Below are 21,612 nucleotides of genomic sequence, written 5' to 3'. Positions count from 1 at the left end.
CTAACGTTAATATTGCTCTGCTGCTTTCTTTTCCTTTGCCTTTACCTATAATTTCTTTTTATAATAAATTGCCTATTATTTTATTTCAAACATTTCCATCTTTAGCCTGTTTTAAGTGTATCTTTCTCCTGTAAATAGCCACTCAAGGACTGTTGGTTGCCCACCCAGCACTTAACTATTCAAATCCTTCCATTACTCTCCTCTTTCTTTCATAAGAACTCATTTTATTAAATGCCCATTCTCCTCCATATGACCACCTTTATTAGCAGCTGAATTCTGTTTGACCAAAGCCAATTATGTAGTTTCATTCTCCTTAGAAGTGACTACTTTAGGCATGATTATGGATTGCAATTCTCCATCTATTTTTTAATCCAGTTATTTTACATAAAGGAACTTTCTCAATGTTTCTGGCAATTTGGAAGGTACTCTAATCTTAAATTCTAAAACTAGAATTTGTTTTTTTCCTATCCTTAAATGCCCTAAGTCATTTCACTTGGGATTCATTTGTATTCATGTCAGAATACTATCTGGAAATCTTGGGCCAGTCATGTGTGTTTTCCTCAGAGCCTGATTGTGTATTTAAACATTTATTCAATAAGTATTTGTTGATCATTTACCATTGATCACCTAATGTGCACTGAGGATATGGTGGCAGTAGCATACCATATCTTGTATTGTAACTGGGGAGACAATAGAGAAGTAGAGATATAATCAAATTAACAGATTAATAAACAAACTAATGGAAATAGCATGTTTTTGTTATATCATTAGATGGCCTATGATCAAAAAGAATATTCTACACAACAGAATGGAACACTCCCTATTATTCTTTCCTTGAAGATAGTGTAACTATAATACTCATTTGAACACAAGGCATTTTCAAGTGCAATCATGCTTTACGTTCAAATCTGTTTCCCGGCTCCTGAAAGGAATAAAGTATATTAATGTGAATGCTGGTGGTTTTGTTCATATGCACACAAAAATCCCTCCTGTGCTTTGACTAGGTGATGCAGCTCTTGGGAAAGATAGAGACTGCCAGTTCTGAGCAAACCTCAAAGTTAAAGATGGTCCAGGGGGATTATCGCCACGAAATGAACCTTTTGGAATTCAAGTAAGTGAATAGAAGATTTTTAATTCTGTTAAGTGCATTCCAAAGAGTTTTGACTAATGAAAGCATTAGCATGAAATAAAAACCTATCCCAGGAATTTGAACCTGGCCAAGAAATAAAGCAGTGAACTAACACAGAGAATATTCTACACTAAAGTAATTTATACATTATTTATAATAAAAGAATTATGAAGATTAATCTTGTCCTTCACTTCGATTGCACAATGTCCCAACTGAATTGACACAATCATTTTTGCCCTTCCTGTAATTTTTACTTATTATCAATTTTATATTAAAATGTCTCAAAGTAAAGCACTATGGAAAATGATTTCATTCCTCAAGATTATCAAATATTTTAAAAAATGATTTTGATAAGCTTTTCCTTTAAGATTCTTTCTAAGGTCCTCTATTTACTCCTTTACATTATTTCTTTTTAAGACTCATCTCTACCCCATCTTAAACTGAATTTTTTCCTCCACTCAATGGAGAAAGCAGTAAAGGAGACAGGGCTCTACAAATGTTCAAATTACTGGCTTCCTTATTATCAAATCTCTCTTTTTTTAAAAAAAAAAAAAAAGATCATCATTTCCCAGGGTCGTGGTGCAGGCAGAGGGAAATTCTAGTCACTTGGATACTATCTACTGTCCCTTACACTCTTATTCTTTTTCCTCTATGTCTCATGCCATTTGGGTTAAATGCCTTGGTCAAATCCAGTATCCTGATAATACTCTACTTTCTCCATTTTTTCCCGTCTCTACTATATTTTATTAAATCTAAGTGCCACTGAATATAACATGCACCATTATAATTCTGCACCTGTAAAACATGAAGCTAACAATTAAACCACAGCATATCATCATTTTAAGATAGCTCTTGATTTTGGAGATGCTAAAATGTGAAATATGTGTGTCTTACAAGTTGATGTAAAACAATTGTCCTCACTAAAATTTGGAGAAGTAGTTGTCGAGTAAACAGAAAATACCCATGTTCTTCATATTCTAAGAAAGCATTTCTACTTTCTTAAATTCTAGCACAATGAGCGTATTCAGTGAATAGCTGTGTGATACTAGATCTAATACCTTTAGCTTGGAATTAAGACAAAGAAAACTGTCCAAAGGAAAAGTAGAAAAGTAATCTGTTTCTAGATATACAGATTAAGAATTGATTGTATAGGGAAGGGATGGGATTTATAAACTGAAATGGGAGGTTGACTTAAAGGGATGAGGTATATTAACAAGTGGAAAACAGAGAAAAAGGAAATGTTTGAGATCCAGGGCTAACTGCTTCATTACTGATGATGCTTATTTTTTCTGTTTGGTACTGTGGGAATTTGGCTTATGGAAAGTCATCTGAGTAGTTAAATCTGAATCTGGACACTTTTATAACAGTGTAAACTTGAATCTTTTTCTCACTTTAAGTAATGAAGTCTTAACATTTCAGTAGTATTACAGTAGGTGACAGTGAATCTATAAAGCACGCTTTTCCCCAGGCAAATAATTCTAATAATTCATTTTTACACAACTGACTTTTATATTTAAATTTTCTCTAGTTTTAAAAATTAAAAATATGCATTAATTGTAAAAACAACAACAACAACAGTGAAAAAAGAGGTCAGCATATCAGCCTTCTGTTGTAATCAATATTAATACCAGGGATGTAGCCATCCTCAATTTCCTCCTTGTTAATATAAATATATAACAGAAAGGATATGTATGTATTATATGTATAGAGGAAGCATGGGTTTTAAAAATAATTTCTATACATATTACTCAATTCTTTGATTTTTCTAGTACATACTGGATATCTCTCCAGATCAGTAAATATTCTAACATTTTTATAGCTGTACAATCTTTTAACTTATATATGTGCCATAATTAATTCAACCATTTATCTTATTGCTGAATGGATTATGTTTAGTTTATGATTACCACAAAAAAAACAAAAAAATGTATTATGTGTATATCCTTAGATATCCTTAAATACTGGCACTTTTGTTTTCTATAGGCAAGCTTGCTAGGTTAAAGAGTATATATATATATACATTTTTTAAATTTTATAAATTTCTTTTTTAAAATGTTGTAGGGTTTTACACTTCCACCAGCAATGTATGAGAAGACTTTTCTCTACATTTTAACCAACGATGAATATGTTCTCTTTTTAATACTGGCCAAAGGATGAAAAAAGCATCTGTTTTAATTTGCATTCCCTTTTACCATTTGAATTTTCTATGAATTGCCCATTATTATTTATCAAATTTTGTATTGGGATTTTTGTCATTTTCTTATCAATGTGTAGGATTCTTTCACATTAGCGATATTAACCATTTGACTGAGATATGTATTGAAAATGTATTTTGCTCAAAGAGAAAGACAGGGTTTTTTGTTGTTGTTGTTGTTGTTGTTGTTGTTTTTTCCAGAGCACTTCTGTTTCAATCTAGTGTACTGGATTTAGTTTTTAACAAGGTTAACTTTAAACAAAAATAAGAATAAGTAGTTCTACTACTTAAAAAAAAAGTAAATTGTCGCTAATGTTAGGATTTTGAGGTACATATAAATTTAAAAATAAAGTAGATAATGTGTAGAATTTGCTTTTTTTAAGAAAGAAATTTCTCTGAATAAAGAGATTAACTTTTAAATAAAAGTGTTTTAATAACATTAAAGGTTAAGTTTAGTCAGGCACGGTGGCACACACCTGTAGTCCCAGCTACCCAGGAGGCTGAGGCAAGGAGGATCACTTAAGCCCAGGAGTTTGGGTCATGATGAGCTATCATTGCACCACTGCATGCCAGTCTGGGTGACAGAGCAAGACCCAGTCTCTAAAAAACTCTTTTAGCAAGGTTAAGGTTAACCTTTGTTTGGCTTGAAGACCAGAAAATTAGACACTACAAGATTGAAGACAGGTAATTTAAGAAACATCCACAGCAGTGACTGGCCCAAGTTCTTTGAAAAGTGTCTCAGAGCTGTTGACCGCCTTTCAAGATTCAAGATCAACAAGAAGCTATTGACTGGTTTCTTTAGCTGTTAGGCTTGAATATGGAGATAATGCTGAAAAATACAAGGACTTACTACCTGATTATGCAAAAACGACTGACAATGCAACTAAAAATGCAGAACCGTTGATCAATTTGCACGTAAATAATCCTGATGTTAAGGCTGGTGTGAAGGCTAACCTGCTTCAGATTCAGTGTCATGACGATTACCTGGTAATGCTTAAGGCAATTCGAATTTTGGCTCAGGAGCACCTGACACAGGGTGCAGTTGCTAAGGCAAATCAAACAAAAGAGGGTTTGCCTGTTGCTTTAAACAAAATATTATTGGTTTTGATGCAGGAGATGCAGTTCTTAATGTAGCTGATCAAATTCTGCAATTGTTGCATATAGAAGAGCTCAGAGAGCTACAGACAAAAATTAATGAAGCTATAGTAGCTGTTCAGACAATTATTGCTGATCCAAGGACAGACCACAGACTGGGAGACGTTGGAAGATGAACACTTTAGGACTTCAGCTTCTCACCTATTTAGTACAACTGGGAACCATGTACACTTCTGGCATGTTTGGAAATCAAACGTCACATTTTTGGGGGATGAATCCCAGAAAAGTGACTATGTTCTAGTGCTTTTTTTTCTAATAAAGTTTAGGAAAGTAGGGAAAAAAGAGCAGAGCTGCTGCAGGCCGGGTCCACCTTCACTCAGGGTACCTCTGTGGTTACCAGATGTCAATCATGGAAAATGACCCAGGTACCTTGAGGGTGGGAAAGAAGAGAAGAGCAATACTGAAAAGGTTTCCCTGTGCCACACCTACTCGCAGGTGTCTTGACAAGGAATCCAGGAGCAAATGCCTTCAAAACGCCAAGGAATTCCATCTCCACCACCATCCTCATTAGTAAATTGAAATCCAAGATGATGGCTTTCATGTCACCTCACTTGCCAAGATACAATTAAAACCTGTTAAGGCAGGTTGTCAAAATGATACCAGTGGCCAAAACATACAAAGAACCTCAGCTTCCATAGCCACCATTCCTGGCGGCCGAGCACCAGAAACAGCAGCTGAGACGCCTCAAACTTGACATGCGCATTTTTCAAAATTAAAACTATGCTTCTGGCCGGGCTTGATGGCTCATGCCTGTAATCCTAGCACTTTGGGAGGCCAAGGTGGGCGGATCACGAGGTCAAGAGATGGAGAGCATCCTGGCCAACATAGTGAAACCCCGCCTCTCCTAAAAATACAAAAATTAGCCAGGAGTGGTGGCGCGCGCCTATAGTCTCACCTACTCAGGAGGCTGAGGTAGAGAATCATTTGAACCCAGGAGGTGGAGGTTGCAGTGAGCAGAGATCATGCCACTGCACTCCAGCCTCGCGACAGAGTGAGATTCTGTACCTAAATAAATAAATAATAAAACTATGTCTGCAAATTAAAAAAAAAAAAAAGGTTAAATAGGCAATCTTCCCATTTAGAAACATTTACAAATTCAAGTTTAATGGTCAACTAAACTTATATTGAACTTAAAAGCTACAATGTTTTCTGACGAATTCTAGTGAATTGCTGGGATTTGGGCACTGATCACTGGATCCGACAAAGACATACATTGAACCCCTCCACTGTTCCTCCTCCTCAGAAGGATCATCCTCAGAGCTTCTGCTAAGTAATGTCCTAAGCCAACTACTTAGTGCTTACATAGCAAGAGTCTTGGCCATCAGGAAATAAAGCTGTCTTTTAACAAGGGTTTGGCAGGGGCAGCACTTAACAGTCACTCCCTAGATAGCTCTTATTGCTGATGCTTGTTTAGTAGACAGTGATTTATAAGAAAAGAAAACGTATTTGGTCAACGAAGCAAATGCATAGACTCAAATAATATCATCCAACTTTGAAAACACTACCACAATAGAAAGTTAAAAATTACCCAGTGCAGAGATATGTCACATTCACCTTTGTATCTTTAGCACCCAGCACATTGAAACAGAAGTAGACGCCAATGAATGAATGAATGATTTTTGAGCACCTATATTATGTACATTGTGTTTTAGAATATCCAAACATAATCCTTGCCACTTACAGTTGGGAAGAAAAAACTAAGTGAAAAGCTAAACACAGGAAAAGCAAAAGTTAAGACAATGTTAAATGAGATGATATATCAATAGGCAGAAATAATAAATAAATAGTAATTGTCATTTATGAATGCCTACCAACCACTAGCGCTGAAGACACTCAATGCACCCGGCTCTGCAGGGTAGCTCTTATTTATCCCTATCTTAAAGATGAGGATATCTACAATCATGGAGATTAATTTGCCCAAAATCATACAGCTAGAAAGTGTCTGATTCTAAAGCTCAAATTGTTTTGATCAATTCATGATGTCTCCATCTCACAATTCTGTCTATTGAAAACTAATTCTACCACAGAAATTTTAAAAATGGAAAGACCACATTGACTTGGGTGGCTGGGAAACAGGCTATGAATATATTGGGATTTGAACAATTTGGAATATCCAAGAAACAAAAGTCTTTCTATCAGAGTAGAGGCAGAATTGATTTTTAGTGTCACTAATTAGAAATCATAAAACATTAAGAAGAAATTAGTTTGAGAGTTCTATCTGTAGGTGTAAAGTTAGTAGAAAAACAGTATTTCTTGGAACTAATTTTTGGTTTCTGATGTGAAACTTACAATCTTAGACTCAATCTCTAAAATAAAATAGCATATGGTCTGTCTTAAGCTCTTTTTCAAATATGATTACAAAAAACTGAAAATATCTTCTGTTTATCAGCAAATGAAAGGCCACTAATTCTTTTTACATTCACACTTGGTCAAAGCCCTATCTAAGTTCTTGAGAGGCTGCCAGCGGCAATAGTTTCCAAGAATTCAAAATCTTGGAAAAGTTCATTCAATAGATTTTTTTAACACAAGACACTGGTTTTGGGACATAAGTGCACTGGCAAAACTGGCCTAGGATAGAGCTACATCTTCATTTCTGTACATCATCCATGACCAAGGAAGGCAGACCCTGACTGCCTTCACCACTAATCCCTCACTGCAGCTCTCTTCCTAGTGCTCTGCTGTGTCTGTAGATCTTCACTCAGCTTTCCTTCACTCTTTTGTAACTTTCTCCCTTGCAATTGCTCTCAGTGTATATTTTAATTTGATTAAATCAGCATAAACACTTAAAAACAAAAACATAAAAACAACCAATAGCCCTCATCATCCTAGTGAGGTCTCTAGCTATAATTTAAATGTCTGACTTTTGTGTTTTGAGGAAAAGGAAAGAAAAAGCTCTATGTAATCACCTATCTATCTACATCTAATAGAAATGCTCTTACACCTATAGAAATAGAAGATTTGGGATCTAAAATGTGAATGTCATCTAAGATAGATTCATACTGTTGACATTTTAACTGTAAGTTCTGTAATTAATAGATTATGGCAAATCATGTCCATTATGTCTGGGAAAATCCTATGCAAAGAAAAAGAGTTATACAAACCTTTATTTTACTTATTCTTTTCATCTCTCAAGGAGATTGCTGTTTCAAAAATGCTTTCAAATTTTAATAAACTACCAACAGAGTCCAACTTCTGAGTGTTACTAGGAAAATTAATCCTCAATTGCAAGCAAATCTCATAATAAAAGGATCATAAGTAGTAATTCATTCTTTATGACTTTAATTTCAGAATTTTAATTACTGATATGCCCTTCCAAAGATACTACATGGGCATATTTAATGGTTCCTTGGTTTTCAGAGGGATGTTAATATTGTATCAGTGATAAAAGAGTAAATGCTCTCATTTATTTGTTATACAGTAAAGGTGAGCACTGAAGGCTGGATTCTCAATTGTAAAGCTATCTCTTGATTATGTGGGGATTTACTGGCCCCCTAAACTATGACTATTAATACTTCCACCAGAGGCAGGGAAAGGAAGATGAAAACCAAAATAGATTAGATTTCTAAATAAATTCACAAATCTATGATTTGTTATTCATCAGCAATGCTAATAAAAGATACTTAATGAGAAAGAATGATCCATTTGTTCATTTAGCCAACTATTTATTGAACACTCACTATATTCCAGGCATTGTTCTCAGCCATAAACAATGCAAAATTCTTGCTTTCATGGAGCTTAAGTTTCAGTGGAGGAGATAGAACACAAATTAGTGTATGTCAGATGGTGATGAGAATTTTGGAGAAAAATTAAGTAGGGTAAGAGAATAGGAAGTTTCAAATAAGGAGAAAGAGTTCTATTTTTTAAGGTGGTGTATGAATGTAAATCTGAATGAAATGAGGGCAGGAGCCAATAGATATTCTGAGGAAGAGTATTCCAGATAGATAAAATAATTGGCTAAAATAAGGGAGTCTACATATTCGGTGGGTGGGTTTATTTGTCTGAGATCCAATAGCTGTTAACCAATAGCACAGGTGATTGGGAATCATAAGTAGACTAAAGAACACAAATAGAAGCCAACTCCGTTGTCTGCAGCGTTGAGGTACTCAACAGTCAATCAAGATATGCCTCATATCTATGTGAAAAATATCACTCTGTGTCAAAAATAATGAGAGAATTCAGAGGACGAAGATCAGAATTTAGCTATTAGACTGTAACTAATACAACTATTGGAAAATGAACTTACATTTCCCATTCCTTGGTTTCATCATCTGAGTCAGGTTTTCTCAACCTTGGCACTATTGGTATTTTGGCTGGATCATTCTTTGTTGTGGGCCTCTCCTATGCATTAAGATGTTTCTCAGCATCCCTAGTGTCTACCCACTAGATGCCAGTAACATCTCTCAGTTGTGACAACCAAAATTGTCTCCAGACATTACCAAATGTCCCCTGGGGGCGAGAAGGTGGGAGGGGCAATTGCCTCCAGTTGAGAGCCATCAGCCTAAAAGCAGTGATTTCACAGAACTTGTATTTTCTAATAATTAGCCCAAACACTTTTTCCAAAGAGAAAGAGAGGCGTGTACGTGCAGTGTATGTCCAGGATGATTTAATCGTTAATTTTCAATGATAAACATCACAAACTAAATTATATGCATATAATTTTGTCTGAAAACATCAGAGCAATTATTAATTTAACAGTCTGTACCATACATTGTAAAACAGTCTGAATACTTTCAATAACAAACATTGTTCTTGCCAATCGAAAAGTTTTACCTATTCTAAAAGGGAATTTGAAGCCGACATCTTATCACGAGCAAGTCATATGCAGAAAACACACAGAAACCACTCACAAGTCCCCATCCCTCATCCTACCTCTTCCCAGTCCCATACCTGATTTAATTCAGATTGGAATCCCCTCTCTCCTCAAACCCGCAGCCACTCTACAGTGACTTTTCAACTGATGATATATGATTCCAACCCTTTTATCCACTTCCATTTTTAAAAATCCTTCATTCTCTGTTAATACTTCTATGGTGCAGCATCTTGACAGGTCCCATAGGTCCCTACCTGTACCTCTATTACTTCTGTTTTTGCCCCACATGAGTAATTCAGGGCCTCTTTAAATGCCCCCTATAAAAAATCCACTCACACAGACTCATTGGTAGCAATGGGGACTTTATGGAAGATTTTGCCTGAGACAAAGGCAACATAAAGTCCCCCTTGGCGCATTTCCCAGGTTCTTTGGGGGCTTTCTCCCTCCACTTTCCCGCCTCTGACCTTTCTCTCCTCTGCTAGACAGTGCAGGTCCTCTCTGCCCCTGATCCTCTCCCAGTCACATACTGGCACTTAGCAGGAGTCAGCAAACTGTCGCGCTTAGCCACATCTACCCACAGCTAAGAATGGTTTCTATGCATTCTAATAATTAAAGAACAATATTTCATGACATGTGAATATTACATAAAGTTTGATTAGACTATAACCATACTCATTTCTTTACATACTGTCTGTGGCTGCTTTCCCAGTGCAATGGAGCATTGAGTGGTTGCAACAGAAAATATATGGCCCACAATGCCTAAAATATTTACTATCTGGCCTTTGACAGACAACTCCTAGCATGAGTAATAGTCCCCACCCCAAGTGAACTTATCAAAGTATTTCCTCCACACACAACCAGTGAGCCCCAGGCCATGAGGGCAATTCTGCATGGATAACGCTACATTTCAGTGTGGCTGTGGTTAGCTCCTAGCCGACAGTGCTCCTGTCATGTGTGTATGTATTTTAGGGTATGTAGAGGAGGTGTTAACAGTAGCTGGACTGAACTCAAGCTCAGGACAGGAACCCAGAGTGTACTTACCTTGCCTCTGCACCTCCCATTATCACCCCACAAATACTTGGCTAGGCACATTGAGTCTTATCACCTCAAAAAACTGCAGACTTTTTCAACACTAATTTTTTATGTTTAAATTCACTTATTAAAATGAAACAAAACATTTTTTCCCTTAGATTTAATTCACTTTCAAGTAATCTGTATGAAGAAGTTGAGAATAATAAAAAATGGACAGAAAACCAATTTCTCAAATATAGAAAAGACCACCTGGGCCATATAAATGAATGTCTGAAGGTCCTACAGGAGAAACTGGTGAGGAGTTCTGTTATTTTGTGAAGTAAACACCTGCATGGTCCTTGTTAGCAGGGAGTAAAGGTCTGGGAGGTTGCACTTCTACATTTATGGTAATCTTCACTGCTTCAGTCACTTTTTTTTTAAGCACCACAATAGGAGTCCAGAGGCCTGTCTTCTGGTCCTGTTTGCTACTCCCCAACTCTGCAAACCTGTCTTTCTCAGAGTGTGCTCTACCCGTATCAAAAGAATCTGAAGAGGTTTAAAAAAAAAAATACAGGCCTGTAATCCCAGCACTTTGGGAGGCCAAGACGGGCAGATCACGAGGTCAGGAGATCGAGACCATCCTGGCTAACACGGTGAAACCCTGTCTTTACTAAGAATACAAAAAAATTATCTGGGCATGGTGGCGGGCGCCTGTAGTCCCGGCTACCCGGGAGGCTGAGGCAGGAGAATGGCGTGAACCCGGGAGGCGTAGCTTGTAGTGAGCCGAGATCGCGCCACTGCACTCCAGCCTGGGCGACAGAGCGAGACTCCGTCTCAAAAAAAAAAAAAAAAAAAAAAAAATATATATATATATATATATATACACACACACAGATTGCCACCCCAGCCCTAGGGAATCTGACTCTCTAGGGGCCTCCCCTGGGAATCAGTGGTTATAGGCACACTCCCCAGGTGATGTGCAGACAAATCATTTGACTTTTCTGGAGATCTGTTAGTAGATTAAAGGTTTCCAAAACTCCTTTTTCAGATCAGACCATGTAAAGACAGCCCCAAGCTTTGGGATGAGGCTACCAAGGTATATGAGAAATATACTTATTTCAAGAGTCCTCTTCCACTGCAACCATCACATCTTACCCAATAGGAAGGGCAGCACAGCGCCATCGCTGTGGTCAATGGCTGCCAGTCCTGCAGTTGACTAAAGATGTTTTGAGAACTTAGGTAGAGAGACTTTAGGCAGAGGCAGCTCAGGAAATAATGTCCCCAGCTCCAACCCGAGTTTGTAAATAGCTGATAGAGTTACAAAGGAGTCCAAGAGCTGGAGATGAACAAAGCTTTATCGCTGGTAAGGCTATTGAAGTATGTGTGGTGAGATCGCAGCTGCCAAGTGGGGCTGCTAGCTCTTCACTCCTGAATTAGGCAGATTCCTTTACCAGTTATAGGCGGCACCAGGTAACCATGGGGTCATCATGTAGGCAGAAACCTCCCACCATAAGGAACACAGAGACTGGAATCCACCAACTCTTATTCCTGAGGTAGATGGGGCCAAAGAGAGGAGAACCAAAGGGGTCATACCTGCCATGCCCAGCTCCTGCTCCCAGATTCCCTGTGGAGAAGTGAGGAGAAAAGCGGCGGATTATCCTAAGGCTGCCTCTGCAGTCCCTACCTTGGTTGCACATTAGAATCACCTGGAGAGTGCTTAAATCCTATCAGTTCTTGAGCTCCATCACAGACCAATTAAATCAGAATTTCTGGGGGCGGGGGGGGGGGTATGGTCCAGGTGATTCTAGTAAATGACTGGAATGACGAATCACTATTCTAGCTGAAGTCTGTCCACATGGAGGTATAAAATTCGAAGGGGGATGTCCAAGGACCTCAGGAAAAGCGGTATCTAAAATATCTTTGAATATTAGACTAAGACGCCAAATTCTCAAGGAATTTGGGCCACACTACAGCTCTTTTCTTTTATTCCATAACATGTTGAATTCCAGAAACTACAAATGAACAGGGCCAAAGGGATTAACTCTTATACTTATGAACACAGTTTTAGATACAAAGGAACTTGGTTTGAATTTTCATGCTCAGCATGGAAAAATGAATGTTAAAAACATTTTCTCTAAGCTGAAGGATAAATCCATGTACGTTTCAGAAGTTTTATCCCATAATCTCTTTTACAGGAAAAGTCTGAAAATAAAATGGAAGAAAAACTGCTGCAGCTTTCAAGCAAAGTAGAGAATTTCATTAACACAGAGAAACAGGAAACACAACTAAGTAGAGTAAAGCAAATGGAAAATAAATTGTCCAAAAAGATGGAACAAATGGAAAAGCAGATCTGGGGTGAATTAGAGACAATGCAGAATGAATATCAATCAGGTGAGCAGACACCTTTTATTAAGTAAAGAATATCTGTCCTTTCCTGTTCAATCCCTCAGTCTTCCACTTTGAGCTAATGGCCAGGGATCAGTCTTGTCATCAGCGACATCCTTATGTATTTAATCCACTTTTCTAAATATCCTATAGAATATGAGTATTATACTGGAAGGCATATAAATAAATTAACTTTCTTCACTCATACTTGGAATGTCACAGGCCTGCCATTGGCGTGAGATTTTTTTTTTTTTTTTTTTTTTTTTTAACTAAGATCATAGAATCACGGAATTGTCAGACTTGAAAAATCCTTGGAGATACCCAAGACGTGACTTGTGGGTATGTTATGAAATTAAGAGCCTAAATCAAATGCCCTTCTCATTCAACTACAAGTAATGAGCTTGGACAGATGTCAGACTGGAGACCTGACCTTTAGAAGTGAGAAAGAGGGATGAATTAGTAGAGTCCAGTATAATGACTGCTTTTCTTTTAAAGAGGCTAATGGCAGCAGTGTCAAGCTGAGCTAACATCAAAGAGGATTAATTTGAAAGACTCTTCTAATTTGTCAAAGGGAAGGACATGGGATAGGTGCTGTGGAGCAACCATCTGCCTTGAGTCATAATTCTGAGGGAATTACCAGGGCTCAGAAGAGTTTCTTTACTAGAGAAAGTCCCAAGTAATTTTTTTTCTTTTTTCTTCTAGATCTCAGAAAAATTTATGTGTAAATTCTACCAAATTTGGTCCTGTATAGAGATACGTTGGAGGTGCCTTGGGAGGACATGATGGTCTCAATCTGCCAGATGTTCCTGGCATATAAGTAGAATTTGCTGCCTGGAAGTTCAACCCTCACAATACACCCCTCCCACCGTCATATCAAAATAATGAATTATCTGGCCAGGAATTATGTCCCAAACTTAACTGGCCCTTCTTTTAAAGGCCCTGCTTTCTGTTTAACTATCAGAGGTTTAATTGTACTTATTCCGTTGGTAAAACTTCATTCCATAGTGAACTGAAAAGAAATTTACCATCTGCAAGTTCTTTCATTTTACTAATGAGGAGGAGTTCTAGAAAGTAGGAACTTCAAATTAATGGTTAGCTGTTTTATGCCTTTAATAAAAATGCGTTGAGAAACGACTATGTGAAAGGCCCCAGTGAATAACAAATGGGTTGTGCCCTAAGACCTTGAGGTTTGATAGGTCTGTGGTCATGAGTGACTAGACGTTAAGAGATATACAAAGTGCCAGGAGGGAGGAGGGCAGCAGGGGGCCGCTCTGAGGTCCCTCAAATAGGCTACTTTCAGAGAAGTTTTAAAATCTCATCTGGAATCTTTACCTTCAATTTGGTAACAAGACTGAAAAAAAAAATCACACAAATCTCTTGTCAAAGCATATGGAAAGAAAATATTTTAAATTTCTCTCTTGCAATATAGAATTATGCAATATATTTGGGGAGAGGAGGAGAAAAATAATTAATTTCACAATGAAACCAGATAACCAGATATAAGTTGAAACATTATTGTGAATGGATCTTCATGACATACAAGAAATAGATTATGTACAATTTTTGGCTGGTCTTAATAGAATTTAATGCCCTTTGAATTAAATGATAATCAATTATGGCAGGACTGCCAATTAGCAACTTTTTTAAAAAAAGTTTTAATGCATTGTTTAAGTGTACCTATCCTTTTACCCACTTATAGGATTTAAATCAATTCATGACTCTCTCAGCTCCCTCCAACAAATACAGAAAACAAAGATGGATTTAGAGAAATGTAAAGTACAGAAAGACCTGAAGAAATTACAGCGTAAGATAGTGGAACTCCAGGAAGTATAAACCTTTTCAGTCATCTTCTTTTTCACCAGCCAATGGAGTGATTTGTTGGGAAAAGTTCTGAAGAAGCAAGTTACTATCTCTGGGATGTTTACTGCTTCTAATGTCTCCTTTTAAGGAGATGAATGTACCAGAAAAATAATAAAGCACAGAAGTTTGGATGTCTTGTATTTATTAATGAAAAAACTAAGAAATTTCTTTATCTATCTGCCTCTCTCTCTATATATATATATATAGATATATATGTATGTGTGTATATATATGTGTGTGTATATATATATAAATCTACAAATAACGAAAAAGGAATCTACATAAGGTACATGAGTGAAGTGGGCCAGTTGTAATACATTAAAGAATGACAGGAGCTCTGACAAGTTGGAGAGCACTTACTCTGTCTAAAAATAATAGCTACTATGTAGTGACAGTTCATGACTAACATATATATATATATAATCCATTATTATCCAAAATTCCATTTTTCAAGAGAAATCCCTCCATTTTTAAGCTTTAGCAACTAGTTCAAAATAGTTCTCAAACTATGCGAGATGCTTGTGGAGCAGATATGACCTAGTGGTCAGTTTGCAACTTCTAATCTCAATGTTTGTAGCAAGTTTAACTTATGCATGTTTAAAATATATTTCCCTTGTGCTCATTATGTACCAGAATTACAAGCAATTAAGAGCCAAACCATGCAAAATAAGAGAATACAACAGCTTCCATGAAAACATATCCAACGTAATTTGACCTAGGCGCTAAATTCAGAAGTACTTCATAAATGCAAGTTTCCTATACAATTAAAAATTGTGGCCAGGTGCGGTGGCTCACGCCTGTAATCCCAGCATTTAGGGAGGCTGAGGTGAGTGCATCACCTGAGGTCAGGAGCTTGAGACCAGCTTGGCCAACATGGTGAAACCCCGTCTCTACTAATAACACAAAAATTAGCCAGGTGTGGTTGCGTGCGCCTGTAATCCCAGCTACTCAGGAGGCTGAGGCAGGAGAATCACCTGAACCCAGGAGGCAGAGGTTGCAGTGAGCCGAGATCATGCCATTTCACTCCAGCCTGGGCGACAAGAGTGAAACTCAGTCTCAAAACAAAATTGTTTAACTTTTCTAGATATAAATATTAAATGTAGAGCCTAATACTGAGCAGTAAATTCATGAAAAATAAAAACGAACTATTCATGATATGCACTCTGCTATAACAAGGACTAATTTCTAATCACAGAACTTTTGTAAACTTGGCAATGGGACCTTTGCTTCCAACTTAGGCTCCTTCCTTGGCTTAGGGAAGAAAAGTGACAACTTCTCCCCTAATGCAGAACAAGTTTACCTTCTAAGTAAATTTTTGACTAATGGTCACTTCTATAATTTTTTAACTATATGAAACATCTCCTTTTATTGCTATTAATAACCCACATGCAAAATCATTGAGTCTATAATTGAAGGGATTTTCGTAGCAGAATTTCACTTAAGAGTTTAAAATGCAGTATGTTTAGTGATGATATGTTATCCAATGAAAAAGTAAGAAATATTAAAATAATGCAATAGTAAGTGTCCTTTGTAACCAAGTATCATGCTAAGACAAAAGGCTAATATCCCAAGCAATCCCAAATAACTCTTACAAGTAAATAAGAAAATAATCAGCTTTTTTTCAAAATGGGCAAAGGATATGAACAGGCAAGCCATAGAAGAATATGATAATATGAAGGTATGAGAAGATGTCCAACTTTACTGTTAAATAAATAAAAATTAAAGAAACCCTTAGCTACTGTTTTCAAGATTGGCAAAGAGTAAAGTGATTGATAATATTGGGTTGGCAAGGGTAGAGAAAAAGTGCACTCATACATTATTGGCAAGTCTATAAATTGGTACAATGATTTAGATGGCAATTTGAAAACATCTGTTAACATTTTTAAATGTAAATATCTTTTGATCCTGCAATTCATGGCTGGAAATTTATATTACAGAAGGAAAAATACTCCCCAAGTGTGCAAAGATATATGAACAAGAAGGCTCATTACAGCATCATTTGTTACAGTTTAAAAAAAAAAAAAAAAAAAAGGAAAAGAAACACCAAAACCAGAAAACACCCAAATATAAGGAATTGATTGATTAAATGGTATTAACCAGACCACTCCCTCCACCACCCAATGCTGGACAGCCCTCTAAAAACAACACAGAAAGATGTCCAAGACACACTGTTAGGTGAAAAAGACAAGTTTAAAAGCAATATGGACATGATCCACTTTTGTCATAAAATGTTTTAACTAAGTTAAACATAATATGCATATACTGTATGCCAAAAAAGGTAAGAATTTACAACAAACTTATTGGATTCTATTTTTTAAAAAACTTCTGTTGTCTACATTAAGGATTTATGAAAGCTTTTATATTTTTATATAATATTTTTGTTTCTACTAAAAATATTTTATAAAAACAACAAAAAATATAATAGGCTGAAAGAGTCTTTGTAATAAATAAATGATTTTAGGGAGTGTTAAATTAGGAATTAATACAGACTAACAGTCAAGTCATCTCACTCCCTTTTTGCTCTACAGACATGGCTACAAAAGCAGATGACACACAGCAACTGAAAAAAACATATATATTTTCTCCTTGTTCTAAATGTTCTAAATTAATCAATCAATTAATGTTCTAAAATGTTCTAAATTAGATTGTAGTTCAAATAATAGTGTAAAATCAGGCCAAAAGTTTTCCCAGAATAGATCTTTCATTGTTATTGGCCAGGACAGTAACATGTGGGACAGTAGATCAAAGGATCAAAGAATCCTCTACCACCACTCTCCTACTTGGGATGCCAAATTGAGGTGTTCACAGGTTTGCACAGACTCTACATAGTCAAAGAACTATGCTCATTGAGCAGGTGGACCCAGGTTTCTCAGAGTCTGAAGCTTATGATGTTTCAGTTTGTTATTGAGGTACCGTCCTGATGCCAGATGAGTTAGCACAGAAGTCTATAAGAATATTCCTGGAAGCCCCTGCTACATCAGGACAGCCAGTAGTAACTCCATACAGAAGTGACTGTGAACAACATGAATATATCCCTGTAATCCAAATGTATCCCCAACTCAACTTCTCTTTGTCCACAGCCACTCCGGCACCACCTGACATCAAGGGAAGTGGGAGTGAAAAGAGACAGTGGTCTTAATAAGCGTATTCATCAATTATGTTTAAAATGTCTTACTTCTGTAAATTTGACAATGATCTTGTAAATACATGGCTAGGGCTAATGCAAGCAGGAGCCCCTGAAACTTAAAAGCCATTGTTTCACAGTAGGTTCATCTCTGTTCAAGGGACCAGTGGAACACTGGGCCTCCCTCCCCTTGCATTTATTTTGACAGAGATCCAAAAAGATAAATAAAACTATCCTCCTAAAGAAGCTCAATATACATGGCACTTTATTCCACATCAAACAATATTACTTAATCCTTTGGGAAACATCAGACTTCTTTTCCCACAAATATAGGATGATTGAGCACTGGAGAATCTGCAATCCAGATCCACACTATTGACTTGAGGCATATGTTAAAATATTCTCAGGTAGTTTTTACTTTAAGTACAAACACCATTTAAACAGTCTTGGATAGTTAAGGGTCCTGCTGCCCTTAAATTTCCTGTTGTTTCCTTCCTATTATCAACACTTGCTCTTAGAAAACATAGAGGAAAAGCCCCTTGACATTAGTTTTGACAATGACTTTTTGGATATAACACCAAAAGCACAGGCAACAAAAGTAAACAAGTGGGATTACATCACATTAAAAAGTTTCTGCACAGCAAAGGAAACAATCAGCAAAATGAAGGAACCTATGAAATGGGAGAAAATATTTGCAAACCGAATATCTGATGGGGAACTAGTATCCAAAAGCATATAAGGAACTCAACAACTCAATAGCCAAAAGCACAAATAACCTGATTAAAAAATGGGCAAAGGACTCGAATAGACATTTTTCCCAGAAGATATACAAATAGCCAACAGATATATAAAAACTCAAATGACAACAGGTGTTGGTGAGGCTGTAGAGAAAACGGAACCCTCGTGCACTGTACGCGGGAGTGTAAATTCTTTTTTTCATTTTTTTTTTTTTTGAGACGGAGTCTCGCTCTGTCGCCCAGGCTGGAGTGCAGTGATGCGATCTCAGCTCACTGCAAGCTCCGCCTCCCGGGTTCACGCCATTCTCCTGCCTCAGCCTCCCGAGTAGCTGGGACTACAGGCGCCGCCACCTCGCCCGGCTAATTTTTTTTTGTATTTTTTAGTAGAGACGGGGTTTCACCGTGTTAGCCAGGATGGTCTTGATCTCCTGACCTCGTGATCCGCCCGTCTCGGCCTCCCAAAGTGCTGGGATTACAGGCTTGAGCCACCGCGCCCGGCCCGGGACTGTAAATTCTTACAGCCATTCGGGAAAACAATACAGAGGCTGTTCAAAAAACTAAAAATAAAACTATCACATGATCCTCCAATCCCACTTCTGGAAAATAAAGTGAAAACAGTATGTCAAAGAGATATTTGCACCCTATGTTCACTGCAGCATTATTCACAATAGCCAAGATGTGGAAACCACCTAACTGACAGAAGAATGGATAAGGAAACTGTCATCTACGTATATACATATATATATATATATATATATATATATATATATATATATATATTATTCAAGCTTACAAAAGAAGAAAATCTTGCCATTTGTGACAACATGAGTGAATTTAGAGGGTATTATTCTAAGTGAAACAAGCTAGGTACAGAAAGCCAAATACTACACAATCTCACTTACATGTGGAATAAACAGAGAATAGAACAGTAGTTGCCAGAACTCATAGAAATAAACAGAGAATAGAACAGTAGTTGCCAGGGGCTGGGAGCTGAGACAAATGGAAGGAAGATTTCAGTCAAAGGATACAAACTTTAAAGTTAAAATGAATAAATTCTGGAGATCTAATGTACAGCATGGTGATCATACTTAATAATGTACTGTCTATTTGAAATTTGCTAACAGAGATCTTCAGTGTTCTTACCACACACACAAAAATGGTAACTATGTGAGGTGATACGTTAATTAGCTTGATTGAGGTATCACAATGTATATTAAAAACCACATTGTTATATCTTACATATGTAGAATAAAAAATTTTTAAATTGCTCTTTGGGGAAAAATGATATAAAATTATTCATATTGAGGACTAGATGGTAATGTCCAAAGTGTTTTACTTCTGCACTAAAAATTAAGGACAAATCCCTCCCCTTCTGCCACACAGGTAACTGCTTTCTTAGCCCCATTGTGAAGTATATATGCTCACCATCTGGTAGTCAGGAGAGCAGCAAGGCCCAAGACCTTGGTCAAAGAAACAGCATTCCCAGAGTACTCTAGACACCAGCAGCCCTCCCGTCTTCTAACTTTCCAAACATAGACTCCCTTCCATTGGCTTCACCCATAGTAGCAGCAAGTAGTATCCCAAAACACCAAGAAGGAAAAATTTGATCTATAGTACACACACACACACACACACACACGCACAGTGCACATTGTTGCCTTACAAAGGGGATCTCTAAACTTTTTGTGAAGTATTACTTTTTCTATCTTTCCAGCTTCTATACATCCATGGGTTAGGCACTGTGGATACAATATTGAACAACCTAAACACAAACCCTGCCCTTAGGGAGTTTGTAGTCTAGTGGAAAAGACCAACAATTAAAATTGCAAATACATGGGAAAGTAGAGTATAATGGGAGAACCAGGGAGAGGAAACACATTCCCTGTGTTTGCCAGAAACACAGGGAATCAGGAAGAGGGGTCTTCCAGAAGAAGGAATATCTAAATTGAGACCTCCAATGTATAGGCAGACATGAGTCAAGGGAAAGAGGCTTGACTGGCAGAGGTGAGGGCTCAGGCAGATTGATCAGCCTGAACAAAGGCCTGGAGGCCAAAAGAAAATGGGATATATGCCAGAAATTGCAAGAAGCTCAGTAAGTGTAGGTCAGAGCCTACACTGTGTGTTAGTGGGGGTGAGGAGAGAGAGAGGCGGCTGGAGAAGTTAGGGAAAGTGGGGTGTCTAATCACAAAAGGCTTTGTAACTCATATTGAGAAACTTGGACTGTATCTTAAGGATCCAGAGTAGCCTTTAAAAGACCTTAAATAGGAGAGTGACAGATTTGCATTTTATAGAAAGATCCCTCTGGCTGCAGTGTAGAGAATACATCAGACGCAGTGTGGGAAGCAAATTTGGGTGGGAAAGGAAGGAAATAATACAGCAGAGAGGGGATAATGAGATGTTTTAAACTAATTGATTTTGAGGCATCTATGGGACACCCAAGGGGAGATGTCCAGTGGTTAGTGAGACAGCTGGGCCTGGAGCATGAGAGAAAGATCTGAACTAGGGATTTAGCTTTGGAAGTCACCAGCAGAGAAACGGTTACTGGAATTACTGGGGAGGAAAGCATTGCCTTGGTTAGGTGGGATAGGGGTCGGGGACATGAAGACTACAGTGAGAATTACAGACCAAGAATAACTTAACACTGAAGATACCTAACACTGAAGGAACAGCAGAAGAGTCCTGGGTGAGTATGGAGAGATGTGCAGCAGTAAAGTAGGAGAAGGAGTGTGATCATTTGAAGGTTTCAGTGTTCCTTGGGAGTTCCTGCTGGCAGACGGTGTCAGTGATCCACTGGGAGTTCTACTAGTATTACTCCAAGACCCACCATTAGTTTTCCATTTATCAAAGAGGACCCTGACCTACAGTGTCAACTTGAAAGGGTGTATTACGCAACTCAGTGAAGAATAGTTACAAATGCTTTCTTGAGTCCCCTTCCATGCCATAAAATAAACATGCTGCATCTTCTCCAACGAGAGAGGGTGGCGAGCCCTCCCTGAAAGAGGAAGGATGGTTGCCAGGAAAAACATTAGGCTGTTTTGGCCTCTTCCTAGTTAGGCATTTCCCTCTTCAGATTAGAGATACACACACTTATGGTAAGGGTTTACTATTATGTCAAATCGTTCCCTTGATGTACAGTTATAAAAATTTGACTTCATTGACTGAATTTCCATAACTCTCCGTTCTTTTGTAGAGTTTTGCTACTTCATT

General features: G+C 37.5%; 1 protein-coding gene and 1 pseudogene across 1 annotated transcript in view; both read left to right on the top strand.

Moving 5' to 3' along the window:
- FAM81B (family with sequence similarity 81 member B) overlaps positions 1 to 14,675 on the top strand; it is a 53,348-nt gene extending 38,673 nt beyond the window's left edge. The window contains 4 exon segments of the mRNA XM_007978789.3: positions 1,005 to 1,111; positions 10,479 to 10,614; positions 12,495 to 12,690; positions 14,384 to 14,675. Of these exon segments, the coding sequence (XP_007976980.3) occupies positions 1,005 to 1,111; positions 10,479 to 10,614; positions 12,495 to 12,690; positions 14,384 to 14,517 (573 nt within the window). The 3' untranslated portion in view covers positions 14,518 to 14,675.
- LOC119628286 (RNA transcription, translation and transport factor protein-like) lies at positions 1,406 to 4,952 on the top strand (annotated as a pseudogene).
- Positions 14,676 to 21,612: the final 6,937 nt, after the last annotated feature.

Source organism: Chlorocebus sabaeus, chromosome 4, assembly GCF_047675955.1.
Source record: "Chlorocebus sabaeus isolate Y175 chromosome 4, mChlSab1.0.hap1, whole genome shotgun sequence".
NCBI classification, from domain to species: domain Eukaryota; kingdom Metazoa; phylum Chordata; class Mammalia; order Primates; family Cercopithecidae; genus Chlorocebus; species Chlorocebus sabaeus.
Note: the sequence above shows the minus strand (reverse complement) of the source record. Positions and strands in the feature narration are given on the sequence as shown.